At 46.4% G+C, this 22248-nt stretch overlaps 1 protein-coding gene across 1 annotated transcript in view; it reads right to left on the minus strand.

Annotated features, from left to right (window-relative positions):
* Nucleotides 1–22248, minus strand: part of TRAP1 (TNF receptor associated protein 1) — a 49721-nt gene that overhangs the window by 9206 nt on the left and 18267 nt on the right. The window contains exons 2-12 of the mRNA XM_081132923.1: nucleotides 18163–18327; nucleotides 17216–17298; nucleotides 15426–15566; nucleotides 11882–11953; nucleotides 10329–10489; nucleotides 9001–9110; nucleotides 8225–8298; nucleotides 7152–7307; nucleotides 5624–5744; nucleotides 4508–4577; nucleotides 887–1034 (exon numbers count right to left, since the gene is read on the minus strand). Coding sequence (XP_080989049.1) covers nucleotides 887–1034; nucleotides 4508–4577; nucleotides 5624–5744; nucleotides 7152–7307; nucleotides 8225–8298; nucleotides 9001–9110; nucleotides 10329–10489; nucleotides 11882–11953; nucleotides 15426–15566; nucleotides 17216–17298; nucleotides 18163–18327 — 1301 coding nt within the window. The remainder of the gene's footprint in view (nucleotides 1–886; nucleotides 1035–4507; nucleotides 4578–5623; nucleotides 5745–7151; nucleotides 7308–8224; nucleotides 8299–9000; nucleotides 9111–10328; nucleotides 10490–11881; nucleotides 11954–15425; nucleotides 15567–17215; nucleotides 17299–18162; nucleotides 18328–22248) is intronic.

The following is a 22248-nucleotide window of genomic DNA, read 5'->3' on the forward strand; positions in this document are numbered from 1 at the left end:
ATCCTTGGCCTTGGTTGGGAAGCATGTGGGAGCCAACCAATCGATGTGTCTCTCTCCATCAATGTTTCTCTCTCCTCTCTCTCTCCCCCTCCACCCTCCCTTCCACTCTGAAAATCAATGGAAAAAAATATCCTCAGATGAGGATTAAGAAATAAATAAAATAGCCCTGGCCGGTGTGGCTCAATTGGTTGGAGTGTGATCCTGTGCACCAAAAGGTGGCAGGTTCAATTCCCGGTCAGGGAACATACCTAGGTTCCAGGTTCAATCCCTGGTCAGGAAGTGCACGGGAGGCAACCAATCGATGTTTCTCTCTCCCTCCCTCCCTCCCTTTCTCTCTCTCTCAAATCAATAAAAACATATTGAGGATTAAAAAAAAGACCAAAAAATGTTTATCGAATGATCGTATCATTTTTAAGTAATGCTGCCTGATGAACTGAACTGTGGCCCAGTGGCACCATGTTGAAGGAGTTACACCAATCACACAATGAGCATGACCTCACTACACACTGTCTCCACCCTTCCTCATCCTGGTGGACAGTACCTGGCCCTGGCCCTGTTTTTGTGATCTCCTGAGCCAGCTGAACACTAGTGGGAGGAGACAGAGTACACGCCTACTTCCTTCCCACTTCAGGTGAGGGAACTGAGGGAGGTGAGTCTCATTCCACAGGATGAAGGGTAAGGATACTCCCGCACAATGCTGGGCCTACTGCAACCACTAGCAGAAGTCCTGAGGCCACGTTTTGCGCTTACTGGCCCCTAGGCAGCAGTAGCTGGGATGCTCAGATATGTCACTGTCATATCCTGGGAAGCTCAGGTTTCTGGCCTCCACCGGCTTCCTCCACAGCCCAAGGCAGCACAGAGAAAAATCCAGAAACCTAGACCCTACCTTGACCTCCTGTTCAGCAGTGGTCACAATGCCCTCTCTCATGAACAGGCCATAATCTTCAAAGAACTTGGCATATGTCTCAGCATCTTTTTTACTCTGGTCAACGAAGAATTTTATTAGCCTCTGTTGTAGAACGTCCCGGAGTTTCCTACAGCACAGAAATGCATTTATTATGAACAAGCAATTTTTATGAAATACTAACAGCCAGAGGCTATGAAAAAAGTGTTCTGTTCCACTAATAAATCAAAGAAGTGTAAACAACATACCATTCTGGCCAAATTTTAAAAAACACAAAAAGAAAGGGTACCCTTTGCAAACACCAGGTAGGAAGACATGCGCCTCCTAGAGGTAGGAATGTGGACTGACAGCCCTTTGTGGAGGGCAACAAACAGCCCAGCCTTGATGGTTCCAACCGTAGAGATTATACCCTGGAAATTATAATGAGTCACCAAGACTGATGGAGCAGAAGTCTCACTACAGCACATCAAAGGGAAAACAATTATGAACAATCTCAGTGTTCAACAGGAGAGAGTAGACTAAAATGAAAGATGGAAAAGTGCAGTCATTAAAAATCACATCCTAGCCCTGGCTGGTGTGGCTCAGTTGGCTGGGTGTCGTCCCTACACGAAAGGCTGTTGGCTTGGTCCCCAGTAGGGGGCATGTAGGAGGCAGCCAATTGATGTTCTGCTCTTATATATATGTTCCCCTCTCTCTAAAAGAAATCAATGAAAACATTTTTTTTTAAAAAAGTACATCCTCTAATGACCCTTAATGACATGAAAAAGGACCTGTGTTAAAAGAAAAAAAAAACCAGAAAAATCTCAATATGGACAAGTCACAGTGTATGTATATGCACACATCTGCAAAACTATGCTACTCTCTATACATCATAGTTTTGCATAATTAGGGTCAATACTACAAATACAATATAGACACTATAGCTACAAACTACAATTTTACAAAATTGGGACTTTGTGGGTCAGGGTGTTAACTGCAGCATTATTTAATGGCATAAAATTATAAGCAACTTGGAATCCTTTCACAATGTATACATACATCAAATCACCATGATGTACACTTTAAATATCTTATAATTTTATGTCAATTATACCTCTAATAAAATTGAAATTTAAAAATGTTAGTAAACAATTATGTTCAATGTAAAAAGTAAAAATAAAGAACCACTTAAAAATTTTTAAAATTATGAGCTACTTTATTAGTGGAATTAATGTATTTTTATTTTCTTCTTAATATTTTGCCTTTCCTTAAAAAAAAAACAAACTGAAATTACCATGTATTTCTTTAATAATCCAGGGTAGGGGAGCAGTAATGTTTAACATTCATTTAAGCTTTTCCTCTTTTACTCACATCCTGAATGACTCAGTTCTTCAGCCACAGGGCAGCACCCAAAATTGTGGCAAGGGAGCCACAGCAGCTAGGACAGGACAGGACAGAGGTCCAGGAGAATGTCCCTACAGGGTGGAGGTAGGGGGAGCCTGGCATGGAGTGTCCAGGCCCAAGGACCCCAGAGGAGGGTGTCCAGGCTGGGGGGTAGTGGGCAGTCCCCTGTGTAGAGTCGGAGCCCAAGCAGGTGAAGGGGGTGCCCATGTCAGGGGAGCGCCATGGTGATGGCAGACCTATTACATGGAGAGGGACTGGCCAAAGGTACCACAGGAATGAGAGGCAGACTTCTCATCATCAAAGGGAGCAAACAGGGAAGAAGCAGCCTAGGAAGTCCAGTGGTGCCAGGTGAACTCAGCAGATACAGAAACCAGTAGAGATGCGGACGTACACGTACATAAATACACACAAACTCACATTCCTCAGCTCTGTCTACTAGGAAGGCCTGAGAGAAGTGATAGCCCAACAGCAATGGCATCCCCAGGGCCCAGACCTCTTAATACCACTCTCCATTCAAATGAATCCAGGCTCCTTGGAGGAATGAGCAATTCCAGGGCTAGGAAATGATGTGGGCAAAACACAGGTGAGCTTGAAATACCTTGTGCCAGAAGCTAGGAAGTGCTCCAAACGGGGCGGAGACATGAGGAAGAGCTCAGCAGTCGGCCCGAGTGGGCTCCCACTGCCAAATCGGAGACTGTGTGGGCATCAAAATACATGACACTAACAGATTATAACCCAATAAATAAAGCAGGAAATCAGTCCATACAAGCAAATTATGGATATTAGAAAACAGATATAATAAATATACTGAAAATTTGATAAAGCAACATGCTCTTCACAAAGCTGCAAAATACTACCCCGAAATGTGATGTATTGATTACAAAGGCGACAAAGACCCTCACACAGAGGAGACCGGTACCCCCTCATCAGTGTTCACACGTAGATCACCAGTACGGGGCACGTCAAAGTCAGGCTCCACCCGACAGGATGCAGTCATTTCATGCTGTTCCTGCATCGACAACCCACAACAAGGGGCAGTCCACAAAGTCACTGGCCTAAAACCTTCAGAAGCACCCGGGTCACAAAAGTCAGGGAAAGACTGCGGAACTCGGCCAGCCTGAAGGAAGCTAGAGAAACTAAAGGCAGGGTGACTCTGGACTACACCCTCTTGCTCCAAAGAACAACAGGACGACACAAATGGCGGGAAGTGAATGGGTCCGAAGGTCAGAGGGCGGTGCTGCCACACCAGCCAACTCCCTCACTGGAGGCTGTACTGCGGCGAGGGGAGAACGTCCCTGTTCACTGGAAATACACCCTAAGATATTTGGGGAAGATGGGGTATAGGGCAGACACCTTACTCTCAAAGGGTACAGGGGGGATAATGTCCTTTGTATCATGTTTCCACCTTTTTTGTAAGTTTATGATTCTTTCAAACATTTTATTTATGGCTGATTCTTTTCTTATCAAGGTGAGTCTCAGACTGACAATCTAGCCCTTGAGAACCACAGGCAGCAAAAAGGGGCTGGACACGCCCTATCTGCAGCCTTGGGTCAGTCCAGCTCCACTGTTGGGGACAGAGCAATGCCTGTGGACAGAAAACGTGAGTTCAAATACAGATTCTCTCAGTGACTGGTGTGACCTCTCCGTGACTCAGTTTCCAGTTCTGGGTGAGAATGAACTCTCAGTAACAGTAGCTACTGCTACAATCAGGATGGGGACATGACAACCGCGGCCATCTCAGCCCCCGGGGATTCCAAGAGCAACAACTCCAAAGAAGGGTCTGGTCTGAGGCCCGGCCCTTGCCTTCTTCACAACATCAGTGACCTTCTGGGACCAAGGTCAGATGTATTCCTGGCTCGGTGGTTGTCTTTTGCCTCATCCACACCAGAGACAGACTGCCTGGAATCTCTCCAGCAGTGGCCACCCTGGGTTTGGGTAATGGGAGCTGGTTAAGGGAGGGAACATACCCCAACCCCAGCACAGCCATTATTTTCCTCAGTGGGTCAGGCCCCCAACCCTTTTTATGAAAACATGAAACAAAACATCAGGCAAAGCACCTGTGATCTACATGCATTCTCCAGGCACATGGCCCCTTACCCATGGCCTCAACACAGTAGCTCCTCACTCTGCTCTCACTCCCTCAGCCACTCTGGCCCTCTGGTGGCAAAGGAGAGCCAGTGAGGGCCTCGTCTCAGCAGGTGCCGGCTCCCAGAGTCTTACCTGATTAGAGCGCTTTCCTGGAGGAGCTCCCGGCTGAGGTTCAGGGGGATGTCCTCACTGTCCACCACACCTCAGAGAGAAACAGGCACATCAGGACCCTGACAGTGCCCGAAGCTCTGCCCCCCCCCCCCCACACTGGCCTCCCATTCGGCCCCAAAATTCTCCCTTGAAGCTCACATGACCACGTGAGGGTAAGGTGGAGGCAGGAAGGACAAAGGGAGGAGGCTCAGTGGGGCACCACCACCCCAGTCCCTGAAAGTCATGACATCCTGGAATTTATGCAGACAGCCTAGGTCAGGAAGATGTGATCGGAGGAAAAGCAGGCAAGGTTGCGAGCCTTTGCCAGTGAAGTTTCTAACATTTCAGCATCACTTTGACACTCTGAAAACCACTTCCTGGATTTTATGTTTAAAGTCATAAATGCTATGGGTATTTTGTACCTTTTTATGCTATGATGAACACAAAGGTTTACATGCTGAGTTTATTATTAATCTCACTCAAATGCAAGGCTGCCCTGGCCAGCGTTGCTCAGTGGTTAGAGTGCTGGCCCGCACAAAGAAGGGTCTCGGGTTTGGTACCCAGGCAAGGGCACGTAACTGGGTTGTAGGTTCCCGGTCTCTGTCGGGGTGTGTGAGGAGGCAACCAATCGATGTGTCTCTCCCGCACTGATGTCTCTCTCTCCCTCCTTCCCTTCTACTCTCTAAAAAAAAAAAAAATCAATGGGAACAATATCCTAGAGTGAGGATTAACAAAAATAAATTTAAAAAAATAAAATCAATGGGAAAAAATATCCTCCAGTGCAGATTAACCAAAAACAAAAAAAATCAAGGCAGTTCATGTCTAAATCTAAAGCTCATGTGATATCTTTAAACACTATAACAACTCAATTTAAACATGTCCATCTGTCCCATTCCCCTAAATCAAGACTAGTATCTGGAGGCAGTTAGCTTCCTGGGAGGCACTGTGAGCACGCCCATCTGGCTCACCCAGCCAGCATCTGAGGCTGCCTCCCTGACCCCACACTCATTACAGATGAGCTCCTTCTAACGCAGTCAGCGCCCCAGGCCACAGGCAGGGAGCCACTCCCATTCCCATTCTAGGGCGTGGACCCCATACCTCGAACGAAACGCAGCCACTTTGGCAGGATATCAGTGGCCTTGGTCTGGATGAGGACTTTGCGGCTGTACAAAGATACGCTGCAGCCCAGCTCCCGGCTCACATCAAACATTGATGGTTTCTGTGGGCAAGGAAAGGGCAGTGTCAGCTGCACACACGGGGGCAGAACCTACAAGGTCATGGGGGAGCCCTGATAACTCTGTGAACCATCCTGCCCAATGCTGGCCCTGGAATGGAAGTTGTGGGGTGGATATGCAGTGATCTAGAAGCAGATAGGCCAGGAGACTACCCACAACTGTCTGTTCAGAATTCCAGCGCCCAGAGAGGATCCCCACACAGCAGCTCTCAGGGGGCCTTCTCTGGGCAGCTGCTGCCTTCCCCAACCCACTCCCGCTGGAGGAATCACATGTCCCCGTGAACAGAACCAAACCTGCTAGGGGTTACGGGTCAGCAAACTACAGCCCACAGACCAAATCTGGCTCATCACCTGGTGTAGCCTAGAATGGCTTTTTCATTTTTAAACAGTTGAAAAAAAAGCAAAATAATATTTCACGGTATGTGAAAAATATGTGAGGTATAAATTCCAGTATCTATAGTTTCCTGGACCACGACTCTGCTTGTTCCCTTAGGTGCAGTCATGGTGCTTTCTGGCCAGTGGCAGAGCTCTGCGGCTGTGCGTAACCTGCAAAGCCCAAACCAGCCACTGTCTGGCCCTCCACAGAAATGCCTGCCAAGCCCTGCTCTAACCTAGTGCTTCGAAACCTGCAGTCTGTACACCCTTCACACTGCGATCTTATTAAAATAAAGACTGAATCTGGAGGTCCTGGAAGGGCCCAAGATTCTGCATTAATTGTCGCAGGAAGCAGTATAACTGGTCTACAAAGGACACTCAGTAATGAGGGTCAAGAATAGCTGTTTCCTAAGTGGATAATTGGTGTGGGGCGTTAAGAGGGCTCCAGTCAAATGAAGCCAGGGAGCCCTGAGCAGGCTTCTCTGCTGCAGGCTTTGTCATAGATTTCACCATGCTACTATGAGCCAGAAGTCTTAGGAGTGAAACGGAAGTATGGAGAACGCACAAATTATCTGGGTAGCCCAGAATCCATCCCACTGTGGCGCTCGGGAAGAGCACCCCAGAATCCATCTCACCGCAGAGGTAGGGAACGTGCTGCCTGGAGACAGAGGAAGCCCACAGGCTGCTCCAAGGGGCATCCCTGCAGGCACCCTGAGCCAGCTCCGTTTACAAAAGCCCAGGCCCTCATGGCCCAACATCTCTGCTCCACCCAAAACCGCCACGTAAAACACTCCCTCCCTTTACAACTCTGTGCTCACCCACCCAGAGGCATAGGTTTTTCTTTTCTCTGATGCTGCCAAGTTAATTTTTGTGCTATGTTTGTGACGGACTGTAACCATTCAGGAAGTGCTACTGGTGATGGGAAACGCTGTCGCCATGGGTGATGCCCCACTCAGGGAGCTGCAGACAAGCCACATGCAGCCCCTGCATGCTGAGGGCAGCAAGTCAAATGCTCACTGTTTCCGGCACATAGAAGATGCTGCGGATATTGAGAGGGGCGTCTGTCTTGTAGTGCAGAGTGTAGCGGGGCTTGTCATAGGCCTGAGCGATGTAGCGGTAGAATTCCTCGTGCTGCCACTGGCCCACGTCCTTGGGGTCCATCATCCAGATGGCCTGGGAATGGACATTAATGGGGAATATTATGTTTAAGACACTTCCTCACAACAACCACATGGAGCTGAGCTGGTGGAGCTCATGGCACCTGGGTGCTAGTGAGTGCTCCCTCAGGATGAGCAGAGAACCAGCCTCCTGGGACAGACCAGGGTGGTGGCCTCAGGTGCAAGCCCCTCCGTCTGCCTCCAGCCCCACCCACTCCAGCACTGGGGGAAGGGGTGTCCCTGAATGGATTGTGGGTGAGTACAAAAACACACAAAAGGCTCTGAGAACAAGTAACCCCTCCCCCAGTACAGTCTGTCCAGAAGGGCGAACCAGGTGGTAGGATTTAGATGTGCCCACATATCATGAATAGTCGCCATGAGTGGGCAAATGGATAAAGCAGCAGTCTAACCATACAATGGAATATCCAGCCCCAAGAGGACAACACAGATGAACCTATGATAAGAGACCAGACACAAAAACAAAAGGCCACATCAGGCTTGATTCCATTTATATGAAATGTCCAGAATAGGTGAATCCAGAAACAGAAAGTAGCCTAGTAGTTGCCAGAGATGGGGGGTAGGGGGTGTGGGGACTGACTGCTAATGGGTACAGGGGTGGTTATTTTTGAGTGATGAAAATGTTCTAGAATTGACTGTGGTGACTGTTGTACAACACTGAATACATTAAGAACCACTGACCTGTACACTATAACAGGGTGAAATGTACGGTGTGGGCATTTACAGTTGGTGCACAGGAATGGGGTGTGGAGGGGTAGGACCTCATCTGCATCACAGATCTCGCCTCTCCACAAAGACCACCTTGTCCTGGGATTTTGACAGGATCACCCAGTCCCATCTCTGCCCATTCAGCCCCAAAATGTACCAACTGGCCTCCATAGCTGCCTGAGCCCTTCACACAGCTGAGTGTCTCACCTGCAAGGTATTGATACGTTTTCCATTAAGGTACAAGGGGAAGCTGACGAAATTACTATATTTTGTCACCACATCTAAAAGAGACAAAAGAAAAACAATGACTACAGAAATTTCTAGAAACAAAAGCTCTGAAAGTTGCTACAGGGGTAACTCAGCAGGCTGGGGAGGGCTCATCAGTGCCATGCCCGTGTCACAGGTGGGAAACCAGGACACTGCAGGGACATATCCTGCCTGCACATGCTGAGCAGAACTCACACCACAACCAGATGTCTCCAGGTTCAGGCCACCATGAGATCATGCTGCCTTCTTGGTGACATAAATGCAGTTTTATAAGCTAGTAGTGAATCTTGGAAAGCACTCAGCACCTTCAATAAGCATTTAGTAAGACATGGATAGAGAAAACCACCACAAAGAAGCACCCGCTCTGGTTCTCAGTCAAGCCTGGGCTCAAGCCGGCCAGGTGGGTGGGCCAGTGATATCTGACAAAACAGGCAGTGATGAAAGCACTGTGTGAGACCTCCAAGTGACTGAAGACAAAGTGCTGCTCAAGGGGAGAAAGAGTGAATGGAACCTGACTGCCAACAGTCAGGAGGCTAAGCCCAGAGCCTGTCCTCAGAGGGCCTAAGTAGCCAACCTGCGGAATGTCCCTATTAGCTCTATCCTGTGTTCCCCACACACCACCACCCTGACAGAATCTCCTAAAACAGGCCAGCAAGAGGTACCTCACTGACCTGGTGCTGCCACCCACGTGTCCAGAAGCCCAGGCTCCTACTCACCTTGCACTCGGGCCTCGCTGGCAAACTCTCTGCAGTCTGACTTGAGGTGGATGATGATTTTGGTCCCAGTTCTAACTCCTGAGGCTTCAGCAATTTCAAATACTCCGGAGCTAAGACACACAAGAGAGGGAAAGCCAGTTCCACATGACTACTGAAAAATCCTATACGTCAAGTCCAGTGACTCTTCCTTGGTTTTCACAAGCAGAGCCCAAGCTGACACACAGAAAGGAAGCCAGAGCACCACCTTTTCTGCACCCAGCCGAGCCCCTAGGCCAACAACTTTCTGTCAGGGACAGTGGCTGCTGTGGTGCAAGGCTCTCCTCCCTTAGGACATCCTCTCTCAGGAGCACAACCTCTCAAGCTTTATGTTCACCTGAGCAGGACTGGGCACTGTGCCAGACACTGGGAGCACACAGCCATAGGCCTGCAGACTGCCCCTAACTCCATGTTAATTCTGTGCATTTCTGAACCTCTAGCAGAAGCCAGGTGTCTCCTTAAGAGCAGAGAAGCTATTTCAGGAGAAAAACAGGAGGGGACAAACCCCCAACAAGTCGATGCCTCATTGCTACCTTGAGCACTGCTTTCATGGAATAAAGCAGAAACTTTAATTTTGACTGAGGGAGATGAGCTGTGCTCTGGTCGGGCCTCCTCCTCAATGTGCTACTAAAACCACAGTGGAAGACAAAAGACTGTCAGGAAAACAGGACTCAGAAAGTTTGGGGCCTACTGAACAAATGCTCACATTTGACTAAGATGTCATCCTCCTCAAATACAGACTTGAGATCGTGTTGGAACATGCACCTAACTGAGCTGTAAGACATGGCCCAGTGCATGCTGGAGAGCAAACAATCATCTTTGAAGGGAAACTCCTGAGGCCTGAGCTGGCAGGAAAGTGGGGCCAGGCCAGTGGGTCAAACCCGGAAATTCATGGGTCAGGGGGTAAGGTAATCAAGAATGAGTTCCCATAAGACAAAGTCCATGGAGGCTAACCAGAACAAGGGGGCACCAGGAGAATGGCCAAACCCTGAACCAAGGAGACTCGCTGGGAACAGTCCACACTCCAGAGCACAGTCACGGAGCCCAAACAGACACCACGGGCCATTGGGATCATAAAGTAGCTGGCTCCCCAAAGTATGAGGTTCAGGCTTCCTGTAAAAGGCCCAGGAAGGCCCGGTGGCGTTTTCCGAGGAGGGTCTAACTTTCCAAACAAAGTGCTAATGCTTCAGCCCAATCCCACTCTGCACATCAAGTGCCCCTTAGCTGCGGTGGTCCCAGGGAAAGGGACACTCCTTGTGCATGACTTGGGGACCCCGCTGTCACTTACTCACCCGTCTGAAAGCCACTGGTAACCAGGGCTGCCTGGGCTGGCTGAGCGGGAATAGACCTCAACTCTGTCGGCCACCATGAAAGCCGAGTAGAAACCCACTCCAAACTGGCCAATGATCTTGCTGCTGGCCTCTGCCTGGTTCTGCAGTGCATCCAGAAAGGCCTGTGGTGGCAAAGGCTGGTCAGAGGGAGGGCATCCCCTTCCCCAGAGAGAACTGACGTTTGTGACTCCCTATGTGCGTTCCTCTAACAAGGGCTAAGATCACATTTAATCCTCAAGACATCCACACTAAATACTTTTTCACCCATTTTACACACAGAACAATGGCACAGAGGGGTAAAGTGACTTGCCCGAAGACCCCAAGCTGGGCAGCAGAGGGTTCTGTATTTGATTCACAGGGCCTGTAACCCAGCCTGTCAGGCCAACGGGTCACACACCCTGGGTGTGAGGAAGCGGCAGTGTGAGTGCACGCGTCCTCTCTGCAAGAAAGAGAGGAGCGACAGCTTCTTTAGGGCAGCCCGAGGTTCCAGAGGTGAAGGGATGTGACACACATGCCCAGATGTGTCTTCTGCATGTCTCCTAGATTCTACACTTCATGGGCTAACAGTACATACCAAGGACATGCTTTGTATGGTACCACCAGCACTTAACTATTATAACTCATGTTAGCAAACTTTCTAAGATTAAAAATCAAGTAAAATGAAGACACTCTGCTATGAATACTGTCCATGAGATAGCACAGACTTTCCTCGATAGGAATTCAATAAATGTAATGGGGGGGAGTAAGTTATATAAAGAAGTTTTTTAAAAGTGGAAATTTCTATAAATCGCTTTGGACCAATAATTAGACTATTTTCAAGCACTTAGCGCAAAGTGTCATTTTAGGCACCACTTAGGCCCACAAAACAAACAAAGAACATTTGGTCACCAAGGAGAGGCACAAAGGCAGCCGAGGGCCACCAGCCTGTCTTGGGCTGGCACAAAAGCCACTGGAGGAGGATACCATGATCACTGACACTTGCCTCCCCTCATAGGCTTCAAGATGCACCAGCAGCCAACCACCCCAATGGGCGCTCTGTTCCCACAGAGGCGGGCTCTGAAGAACCATCCTGCCCGTGGACACTGCAGGCCACATTTATTCTTGTGAACCATGGTGTGTGAAAGGAAGAATATTTATTTCTGCCTACCCCCTCTATCTCAAGCCTATGCAGCTCAAGTAATCACTGAGAAATGACTTGGAGAAAAGCTTCAGGAGGCAGAATGGCATATTCCAGACTTACACCAACAGGCTTTGAACCTAGAGCCAGTCAATTTCCACCTATGCATCAAGTACTTATTTCAGCCTTTCATCTATAAAATAACAGGAACTTCCTCAGATGTCCCCCTAACAACAGAATGAAATCATGTCACATGGTGTTTCCATAGAACCAACACAGAGCTCACACCAGAGGACACTCCTACTGAAGCTGGCGTTCAGAGTGGGCTGGCACCTACCCTCTCTGGGAGGGGGCTGCCTTTCAAGGAGAGGAAGGAAGGGGCACTGGGGGGGCTTACCTTAGACCCTGACTTGGCAATCGTTCCCAGGTTGGACACCAACTCTTCTTGTGTCATCCCAATGCCAGTGTCCTAAGGAGAGAGACACGCTAAGTGCCAAAGTGCCAGCACCGGGAGAGGTGGGATGAGGTGTATAGACAGCCCTGGGGCACAAGTGGCATCAATTACTCTTGTCAGGCAGGGCTCAGCAGAGTAATGCTACACGGTCATCAGAAAAGACAAATTCTAGTCATATCAGCCATAGCGCAGGAAAAAACCTCACTAGAGAACAGACATGTAGATCAAAGAGAGAAAACTGATCCAAAAATAGAGCTGCACAGTGTCACTCCATTTTCAACAAAGGTTCCAAGATCATTTGATGGAGAAATGAAAACTGAATTGTGCTTAAACACTGGATAGCCACATGCAAAACTTAATCTCAACCCTGACCTTATACCATACACAAAAATGGATCACAGACCCAAATGTAAGAGCTAAGACACTTCTACAAGAAAATATAGGAGAGTATCTTTATAACTTTGGAACAGGCAGACATTTCTTACTTAGGTCACTAAAAGCATGAAGCATAAAAGAAAAAAGTGATAAACTGGACTTCATTAAAATTAAAAATGTTTGTTTTTCAAAGCCACCCCTAAGAAAATAAAAAGGCAAGTCACAAATTGGAGGAATATATCTACAAAATATGTATCTAAGACTTTTATTAAAATTATTAAAGCCTAGCCGGCATGGCTCAGTGGTTGAGCATCGACCTATGAACCAGGAAGTCAGGGTTCGATTCCAGTCAGGGCACATGCCTGGGTTGCAGGCTCAATTCCCCAGTAGGGGGCATGCAAGCGGCAGCCAATCAAAGGCACTCATCATTGATGTTTCTATCTCTCTCTCCCTCTCCCTTCTCTCTGAAATCAATAAAAAACATATTAAAAGAAAAGAGTATTAAAGAATTCTTACAACTCAATAAAGACAAACTATTAAAAATGAGCAAAAAGAAATCTGACTAGACATTTCACAAAGAAGCTATACAAATGACAAATAAACACATGAAAAGATGGTCAATAGCATCAATCATTAGGGAAATACAAATTAAAAACCACAATGAGACAGCCACTAGGATGCCTAAGATTAAAAGACTGACAATAACAAATGTTTGCAAGGATGTAAAGCAACGGGAATTCTCCAATGATACTAGTAGGAATGCAAAATTGGACATCCAATTTGGAAAAGTTTGGCAGTTTTTTATAAAGTTACACAGATACTCAACTTATGACACAGCAATCCCACTCCTAGGTATGGCCACACAAAGACTTAAACTCAACTGTTCACAGCAGCTTTATTCCTAATATCCGAAACTGGAAACAAATGCTCATCAACTGGTGAGTGGACAAACTGTAATACTACATCCATACGCTGATAAAAAGGAACAAACTACTGACACATGCAACAATAAGGATGAACCTCAGAAGCACTATGCAAAATGAAAGAAATCAGGCTCAAAAGAGTACCTACTGTATAACTCTGTTTCTATGAAATCCTAGAAAATACAAAACTGTACTGACAGAAAGCAGATCAGTGGTTGTGAGGGGCAGGGAAAAGAGAAGGGAATATTGGGATGATAACATCATGATGGTACGGGTGGTTACACAAGTGTACACTGGTCGTCCAGGCCGGGTGGCTCAGTATGTTAGAGTGTCGCCCCAATACACAAGGTTGCAGGTTCAATCTCTGGTCAGGGCACATACAAGAAGCAACCAATGAGTGCACAACTAAGTGGAGCAGCAAATCAACATTTCTCTCTCTTCTCTCTAAAAAGCAAAAAGTAGGTATGGTTTCTTCCAAATATTAAAAAAGAAAAAAGAAAGTGTACACTGGTCAAAAATCAATGAACTGTATGCTTGAACCTGGTAAATTTACTGTATGTAAATCATACTTCAATGAAGTTTATTAAAACAACAAAGAAAGGCCACACATACGCAAACGAGAGAACAAGCAAGCGAAAGGGCACAGGAGAGGCCTACAGCACGGTCCTGAGCAGGCCAACGGGTGCACCTGGTGGAGGCAGGGGATCTAAAGGAAGTGCCCACTTAGAGCCCAACTGAGGAGCACCCTGCCACCCACCCCCGCCCCCACCGAGACGCGCACCCCACAATTCTACCGTGACTTTGGGACAACAGCCCTGAAGCAGCTGTCTTGGGAACATCATGTCCCCTTTAGGGTCACTGCCTGATCAACCTCCTTTGCCTTTCTAACTTTTTGACCTTAAAATTTTCAAAAGGTTACAACAGCAACCAAAAGTATTGCTTCATCAAAAGACTATTAATTCAAAGAGCAGGCTAAGATTAAAAATGGTACTACAGAATATTTAATCATGGGAAAATACGCATTACAAATGAACAAGTAGTTACAAATAGGAAGACGCCCTGGCCAGTGTGGCTCAGTTGGTTAGAGCATCATTCTGTGCACTGAAGGGTCTCAGGTTCTATTCCCGGTCAGGGCACATGCCCAGGTTGCAGGTTTGACACATGGTTGGGGCACATACAGGAGGTAACCGATTGATGTTTCTCTCTCACATCGATGTTTCTCTCTCTCTCACTCTCTCTCCCCCTCTCCCTCTGGAATCAATGAAAAACATATCCTCAAGTGAGGATTTAAAAAACATATATATATATATTGCCCGGCCAGGCGTGGCTCAGTGGTTGAGGGTCGACCTAGAATCCAGGCAATCAGGGTTTGATTCCCGGTCAGGGCACATGCCCGGGTTGCGGGCTCGATCAATGACTCTCTCATCGTTGATGTTTCTATCTCTCTCTCTCCCTCTCCTTTCCTCTCTCTGCAATAAATAAAGATATATTTTTAAATATAAAATAAAATAAAAAAATAAAAATAAAAAACATATATATGAAGAGTACTCAATAAAAAATAAGAAAAAACCTACATGATTTTATTAACCAATGTAACCCCCAAGTCAATAAAAATATTTAAAAATATGAAGAGTACCTTAAAAAATAATGTATAGTTTAAAAATATTTAGATGTGTAAATAAATGCATAGACACCAAAAACATAATGGACAGATGCTAATGGACAGATGCTAATGGTGATTTTAAATTTTCTTTTCTACTTATTTGTGTTTTCCAAATTTTCTACATTGAGTGTTATTTTTATCATATATTAAAACAAGAGTTATTATAACTGTAAAGATGGTCAGCACAATGCTTGGGGCCTAAAGACATAATGAAAAGGCAAGTCTATCTCCTGTATCCCAGTGTGTGAAGAGGGTCACTTCCCAGTCACCTCCATGACCAGTGGAGGCATCAGCACAAGAGGCAGGGAGGCGCGCCGCCCATCAGGACACAGGAGGAGGTACCTGGATTTTTTGTTTTGTTTTGTCTTTTAAGTTTCTTTATCTTTATTGTTGAAATTATTACAGATGTCCCCTTTTTATCCCCACTGAATTGATCCCCTCCACCCCGCATCCAGCCCACCCCCAGGCTTTCCCCATACCAATGTCTGTGTCCATAGGTTATACTTATCAGCATATAAGTAGTTACCTGGATTGTGATGGTGCCTTTCTCAGTGTCCGTCTGCAAATGAATCTCCATTTCTGGCAGCGTTTGGCCTTCAGACACCAGCTTGTGACGCAGTTTTTCCAAGGCATCGCTAGCATTGGAGATCAGCTCCCGTATAAACACCTACAGGAATGAAAATAAGATGCTAACACTGCAGGATCTATTTGGTTAGCAGGGTTTGCAGCAACTGCTAAAAGGCAGGGGAGAACTACCACAGAACATTCAGTTTTTAACCATAAAGACTTTCCACTTTACTCAGAGGCAGTTTCTCCAAGGCAGGTCACAAAATGGTTCAAGGCAATTATTTCTCCTTAAGACAGCTTTATACAGTAACCTCTACCTCTACTGTTCCTTCCTGAAAATCAAGCCTAAAGTTAGGTGTCAACCTGTTAACTAAAAATTTAAAAAGAACCCTCTGAGAAGCCCCTTCTTTCCCATCTCTTGCCCAGGCATGACAAAATATTTCCCAAACATCTCTTTCTCCTACTCACTGAAGAAAGACTCTCCGCCTTCATTTAATGTGGGATCATCAAAAACCAGACCTACCATGTTCAGGACAAAAAAGGGTAACAGGGCCCAGCCGGCAAGGCTGAGCAGTTGAGCATCGACCTATGATCCAGGAGATCGCAGTTCATTTCCTGGCCAGGGCACATGCCCAGGTCATGGGCTCAATCCCCAGCAGGGCACGTGCAAGAAGTAGCTGGTTAATGACTCTCTCATCACTGATGTTTTTATCTCTCTCTTTCCCTCTCCCTTCTTCTCTTTGAGATCAATAAAATTAAAAAAAAAAAAAAAAAAAAAGCCACAGGCCCACTTACCCACCAGCATCTAAAAAGTACCTTTACCTCAAACAGACCTTCCACTTACAGTGAGACCAGCACACACGGGATGGGAGGGAGTGGGCTGATCTGACCCCCAAGACAACAGAAGCTGGACGTAACAAAGATACATGAATATAATATTTAACAGCACAAGACCTGGAAATATTTCCTGAAAAGTCCCTTTTAACTTTGGGGTTTGGTGATTCACCTAACTTCTTCAAAATTCTTCTTTGCAATGTAGTCATGAGCAGGGAAACGACGATTGCCTGTTTGCTCTCTGACCTTCTCATCACCTGTCAGCCCTAGATGAGCTTAAACCCCTCAAAGAGGCCCTCATGGCCCTCCTTGCTCCACTGCACCGGGGCTCTCCAGCCCACCCCCCTCTAGACTGGGGGCACCAGCTGACAAGAGAAGGGCTTTGAAATCATCGGCAAAATTAATTAATTTCCAGAGTCAATCTGACCCAAAGAACCATCTGGATATATTTACCCAAAGAGACTTTGGTAAAAATATTCTTGCTGGCCCTGGCCAGTGTCACTCAGTGGTTAGAGCTTGGCCCGCACACCAAAAAGTCCTGGGTTTGATTCCCAGTCAAGGGCACGTACCTGGGTTGCAGGTTCCATCCCTGGCCCTGGTAGGGGCACCTGTGGGAGGCAACCAATCGATGCGTTTCTCTCACATCAATGTTTCTCTCTCTCTGTTTCTCTCCCCTCCTCCCTCCCTCTTTCCCTCTCTAAAAATGCAATGGAAAAAATACCCTCTGGTGAGGATTAACAAAGAAACGAAAACAAACAAACAAACCCCTCTTGCTGGTAGCTAAGATCAAGACCTGTCCAAATTTAAGGCATTCTTACAGTTAATGTACTATGTGGCATTTCCCCAGGATAGTATAAAAATAGTTTTGCCAAAAGAAACTTTGCGAGTGCTAGGAGTGATTGACAGGTACTGTACCTCTTTTTCTGAGTACAAGGAGCGGGCAACAATGTCCAGAAGCTTCTTTGTCTCAGCCTGGAACTCATGTTTGGAAACGGAACCTGGTAATGAACCACAGACACAACCAATAAAGTTTAATTTCTATTTTCATGGAAGAATATGCTATGTAACATTCAAAAGAATGTTTAAGGTAATGAGTTTTAAGCATTTTGCTCAAGAGTAATGAAGAAAGAAGTCAGCTCTTTGGGGCTCTACGGCAGGATCTCAGGAGCAGGACAAACCCAGTGGTTCCCCTCTTTCTCAACAGAAAGGGGCAAAGGGGAGCACAACTGTCACCCACCTCCCACCACTGAGGCCTGCATGCCTGGGGTCTAGGCCACCTGAGAGGCTACATAGGCCGGCACTTCCCAAAGTGCCCAATCTTGAGTATCAGACTGGCTCCAACAACCAGACCGTGGATTCTATTCTTCAAAACAGTGGTCTCCAACTTACTTACTTAGAAAGCAAAATAACAAGGAAACCTCACTCTCCTTAACTGAAACATCAAAGATTCTGCTGTCTCATTTGAAAGGCAGAAATGGACCCACTTTGGGACTGGCTTTAGAGAATGCTTCTTTACACTTCTTAGGACTGAAAGGACAACCTAAGCATGTGGTCCTTCGTCGGCAGGGCCAATACTGAGTTTCCTTCCCACTTCCATGATTATTAGCAGATGTGTCATGAATCACTCCTCAGAAAGTACCCTGCCGCAAACCCATGGGTGACCACCAGAGGGGGCAATGTACCAGAATGAAAGTCAGAAGTTCCTAAGGAGGAAGCATTCATTGTTTGGGGAACTCTCCTTCCAACCAAGACCTTCCTGTCTGAAGCCAGTGGGTGGATCACACTTCTACCTCAAAAAGCTCCCCTCGCTTCCTAGCCAGGAGCTAAGCCTTCCCAGATCCCAACTTGGCTGAACACAGTACCCTGTACAGTCTCTGTGCTGCTGATAATGGAATGTAGGGGCTCCTCCTTCTGGTCCTCAGCAGCTTGCGAGCTGAATGGACGTCCAACGTGGAAGCTCGAAGCCAAGTTTCGCTTGGGGCAACTGGACTGGACTGGGGCCCTCCAAGGATAGAGGACTGGTTTTCCTGAAAAGACAAACATGCACAAAGAAGGAGAATTAATAAGCCTTCAGGCACAGGTAACCTAATGTGTTCATAAACATATTTTGGTAACATATCCTCACACATGTCAAGTACCAGTATCAGAACTTGGGGGCAGGCAGGGGCCATTTGGCACCACTTCTCACATACGTTCCCCAGTGAGATCTTGTATAAAACCCCCAAACTCAAACATCCCTCATCCCTCAATGCTCACAGTCCCCACAGGAGCCTGAATAACGACAGGCCATCCTTCCTTACTTTGTAGCTGCAATGGAAAAATGAAGAAAACATGTCCCCTTGAGAGGAATCCAAATTTTTAAATGTTAATATTCTGAAACAGTCTCATCTTCAAAAGAATCTTTGTTGATTCCTTTTCTTTTTTGTCCAAAACAGTTTAAATTAGTGTATTTAAAAACTGAAAAGTAGCGAGGGATCTCTTCTACCTATAACCAGGAAGGGACTTCACACTGTCTCTTGAATTTGTTTTCTGTAACCTGCTCAGCACCGTGGACCTAGGAACCACTGCAAGGGAAGATGGGAAACCCATCATTTGACACTGCTGTCCACAGTCTGACTAGTAAATGCATCCTCCGCCTTCAAATGCTACAAACACATGTGGACACCTCCACCATACCTGGCAAGAATCAGTCCTTACTAGCAGCCCCTCAGGACAGTGTCACACACCGACTCCAGGACCACCAGCCTGGGGACTGGCATCAGTCAGTTTGTGTTTCATGGCCAATGTTTTGAAGGATACAGGTCTGACACGCAAGACCCTTGTGTGAAAGTCTAGACCTTACTGAACTGTGCCTGACTGGTATGTACTATACAAGTGGGATGGACAGAAAGGAGTGATTCAGAATATCCAGAATAACCTGATGGTTTAAAAATCAACATATTGACTTCCACATGCCTACAAAGGTATAAAAACTTGACTTTTCTTTAGTTTATTCCTGGATTTATAAATAACGTGGCCTTAGCTGTTACCTCTATGCAGAATACCTTAAAAACATCTATCCCAACTCAAAAAATATTCAATTTCAGAGCATTCTAAATATTTAATCCTCTGTACCTAATCCTAGTTTTCACTAAAAAAAAGGAACCAAAAAGCAAAACAAAACAAAAACCCCGGGGAGTTTCTTCCTTCTGGAATTAAATGATATTTGGTTAGAGGGTTGCTCTGCACCAGGCCAGGGTACTGAAGTCCCTGAGCTCCCCCCACCAGGGACAGTGCTCTCATGGACACATTTGGAGACATAAGCAGGTTTCCCACCAAAGGTGGGAGCCCTCTGCCTTAAAGCACAGTTGGAATTTAGGGATGAAACCAGTGAGTGAGATAAAGGAGAGATATTTGAGGGACATCAGACTCAAGTTCACCTCGGGACAGGATCTGGATCTGAATTCTACATGAAACACTGTGACTCCAGACAAACTAGCAGGAGTGTAAGTGTCGGAGCCACTAAAATGAGGAGGTAGAGGTGGTCCTCCAGAAGAGAAGAGCAGAAAGCTCAGTGATCACAGACTGGTGGGGTTCTTGACTATGTCTCCATGTGAGCAGCCTCTGCAAACACTGAAAGCATTTTAGACATTCTTTCTTCTAATATTCATTCCTCTTACCATCTTCCACCCATCGACCACTCCCTTCTACCTGGCCACAGGGAAGGGCAGAGGTGCAGTCTTCCGGAGTCTTCTAGCAATGACATGCAGGTAGCACTGACCATGGTCCCTGCTCCACCTCCAGCCACGTGGACCTCCCCTGTCCAGTCCCTTGTCCCTGCATACCTTTGAGCTGGTCTCCTACAATAATGTTCTCTCCAATCCATCTCTTCAATTTCTACAAACTCACCTTCTGACACCAAATCCATCTTATTTCCCCAGTTTTGGAGGATGTATTCCTGAATGCAACCTTGTCAACTCTAAATGCTTTGGGCTGGTATTCCAGGCCCTCCACCAAACCACCCCACAAACCAACAGAATCCTAACTCCTTCCAGAAGCCCCAGTCCAGCAGGTTTGCTGACATCCTTCATGCCCCTTGTGCCCCTACCAGTATGGTAACCAACAGTGGGGGTGCCTCTGCCCTTCTCTCCCTATCAAGCTCTAGGTCTTGGCACATAGGGAGCGCTTCATAAATTCCTGTTCACATGCCCCAAAAACATTAGATAACACATCACACCCTCAAGAAGAGATGCTGTTTTTCCTCACTGCTGAATACGTTTGAAGTATTCCTGATTCATTCTATTTGCATAAAAGCAGAATTTACTGAATTAATCATTTTTTGTTTTGTTAATCCTCACCTGAGGATAATTTTTCCATTGATTTTTAAAGAGAGTGGAAGAGAGGGAGGGAGGGGGAGAGTGAGACAGAGAGAGAGAGAGACATCGATGTGGGAGAGAAATATCCATTGGCTGCCTCCATCACATGCCCGACCAGGCCCAGGATAGAACCTGCAACCCAGCTGCATGCCCTTGACTGGGGACTGGACCTTCAACCCTTTGGTGCATGGGCCGACGCTCCAACAACTAAGCAACACTGGCCGGGGCAATCTTGTTTTCCAATCCTCACCCGAGGTCATGCCGAGAGAGAGAGAGAGAGAGAGAGAGAGAGAGAGAGAGAGAGAGAGAGAGGGGGGGGGAGGGAGAACACAACATTGATTGGTTGCCTTCTGTATGTGCCCCAGCCGGGGACCAAATCCAGGTATGTAACCTGACCGGAAATAGAACTGACAACTTTTCAGTGCACAGGATGACCCTCAACCGAGTCACTCCTGCGGAGCTTAATCATTTATCTTCACTTCCTGTCCCACCTTGCTCTGCTAACAGAGTCCTTTCCTTGACATCCGTCTTTTGGTCCTCAGAAAAGAACAAGTTGCATTCCCCCACTGCCTCTCAGCTAAAACCATCCCTACCCCTAAGGAAATCAGAAATTATAGGAAATAGAAAAATTCAGAGGCTAATGGCTCTTAGAATTTTGAGACCCCCATAAACTACTTGTTCTAAATCTGTTCCCAGATTGTGCGGGGAGTAATAGCTTTTTGATTTATGGCTGGCATACTTTTCTTTTTTCCAGTCTTGCATGTATGAATATTTTAATCAAGAACACATCTTAGAGCGTGGCCAGCATGGCTCAGCAAATAAGCATCAACGTAGGATCCAGGAGATTGTGGTTCGATTCCCGGTCAGGGCACATGCCTGGGTTGCAGGCTCAATTCCCAGTAGAGGGTGTGCAGGGGGCAGCCGATCAATGACTCTCTCATCATCGATGTTTCTACCTCTCTCTCCCTTCCTCTCTCTGAAATCAATGAAGATATATTTTTTAAAAAACAAACAAACAAACAAACAAACAAACATATTTTAGAGATCATTCCAAATCAGTACAGAAAGCTGCTTGTTCTTTTTAACAAACACAAAATATTCCACTATAATGGATAAGTATTCAACTAGTGCTGAATTTATGAATGTTTAAACTGCTTCCAGTCTTGTACTGTTAAAAATAATGCTCCAGCCAGGCTGGGGTGTCTCAGTAGTTGAGTAGTTGACCAATGAACCAGGTCATGGTTTGATTCGGGGCTCATGCCTAGGTTTCAGGCTTGATCCCCAGCAGGAGGCATGCGGGAGGCAGCCGATCAATGACTCTCATCACTGATGTTTCTCTCTCTCTCTCTCCCTTTCCCTCCCTCTCTCTGAAATCAATAAAAACATATTTCAAAAACAAAAACAAAAATAATGCTCCAATGTGCTAAAGTGTTATCTACTGCATGCTACCCTTCGTGGAAGAAAGACAGGACTACAGGAAAATATGTTTCCACTCATCTGTGCAAAAGAAACACAGGAAGGATAAACTAGAAAATAATGAGATCACGTGCATGCATTTCCTAGGGCTGCTGTAACCAACTTTCACAAACTGGG

Source organism: Miniopterus schreibersii (assembly GCF_964146895.1).
Source record: "Miniopterus schreibersii genome assembly, chromosome: 3".
NCBI classification, from domain to species: Eukaryota; Metazoa; Chordata; class Mammalia; order Chiroptera; family Miniopteridae; genus Miniopterus; species Miniopterus schreibersii.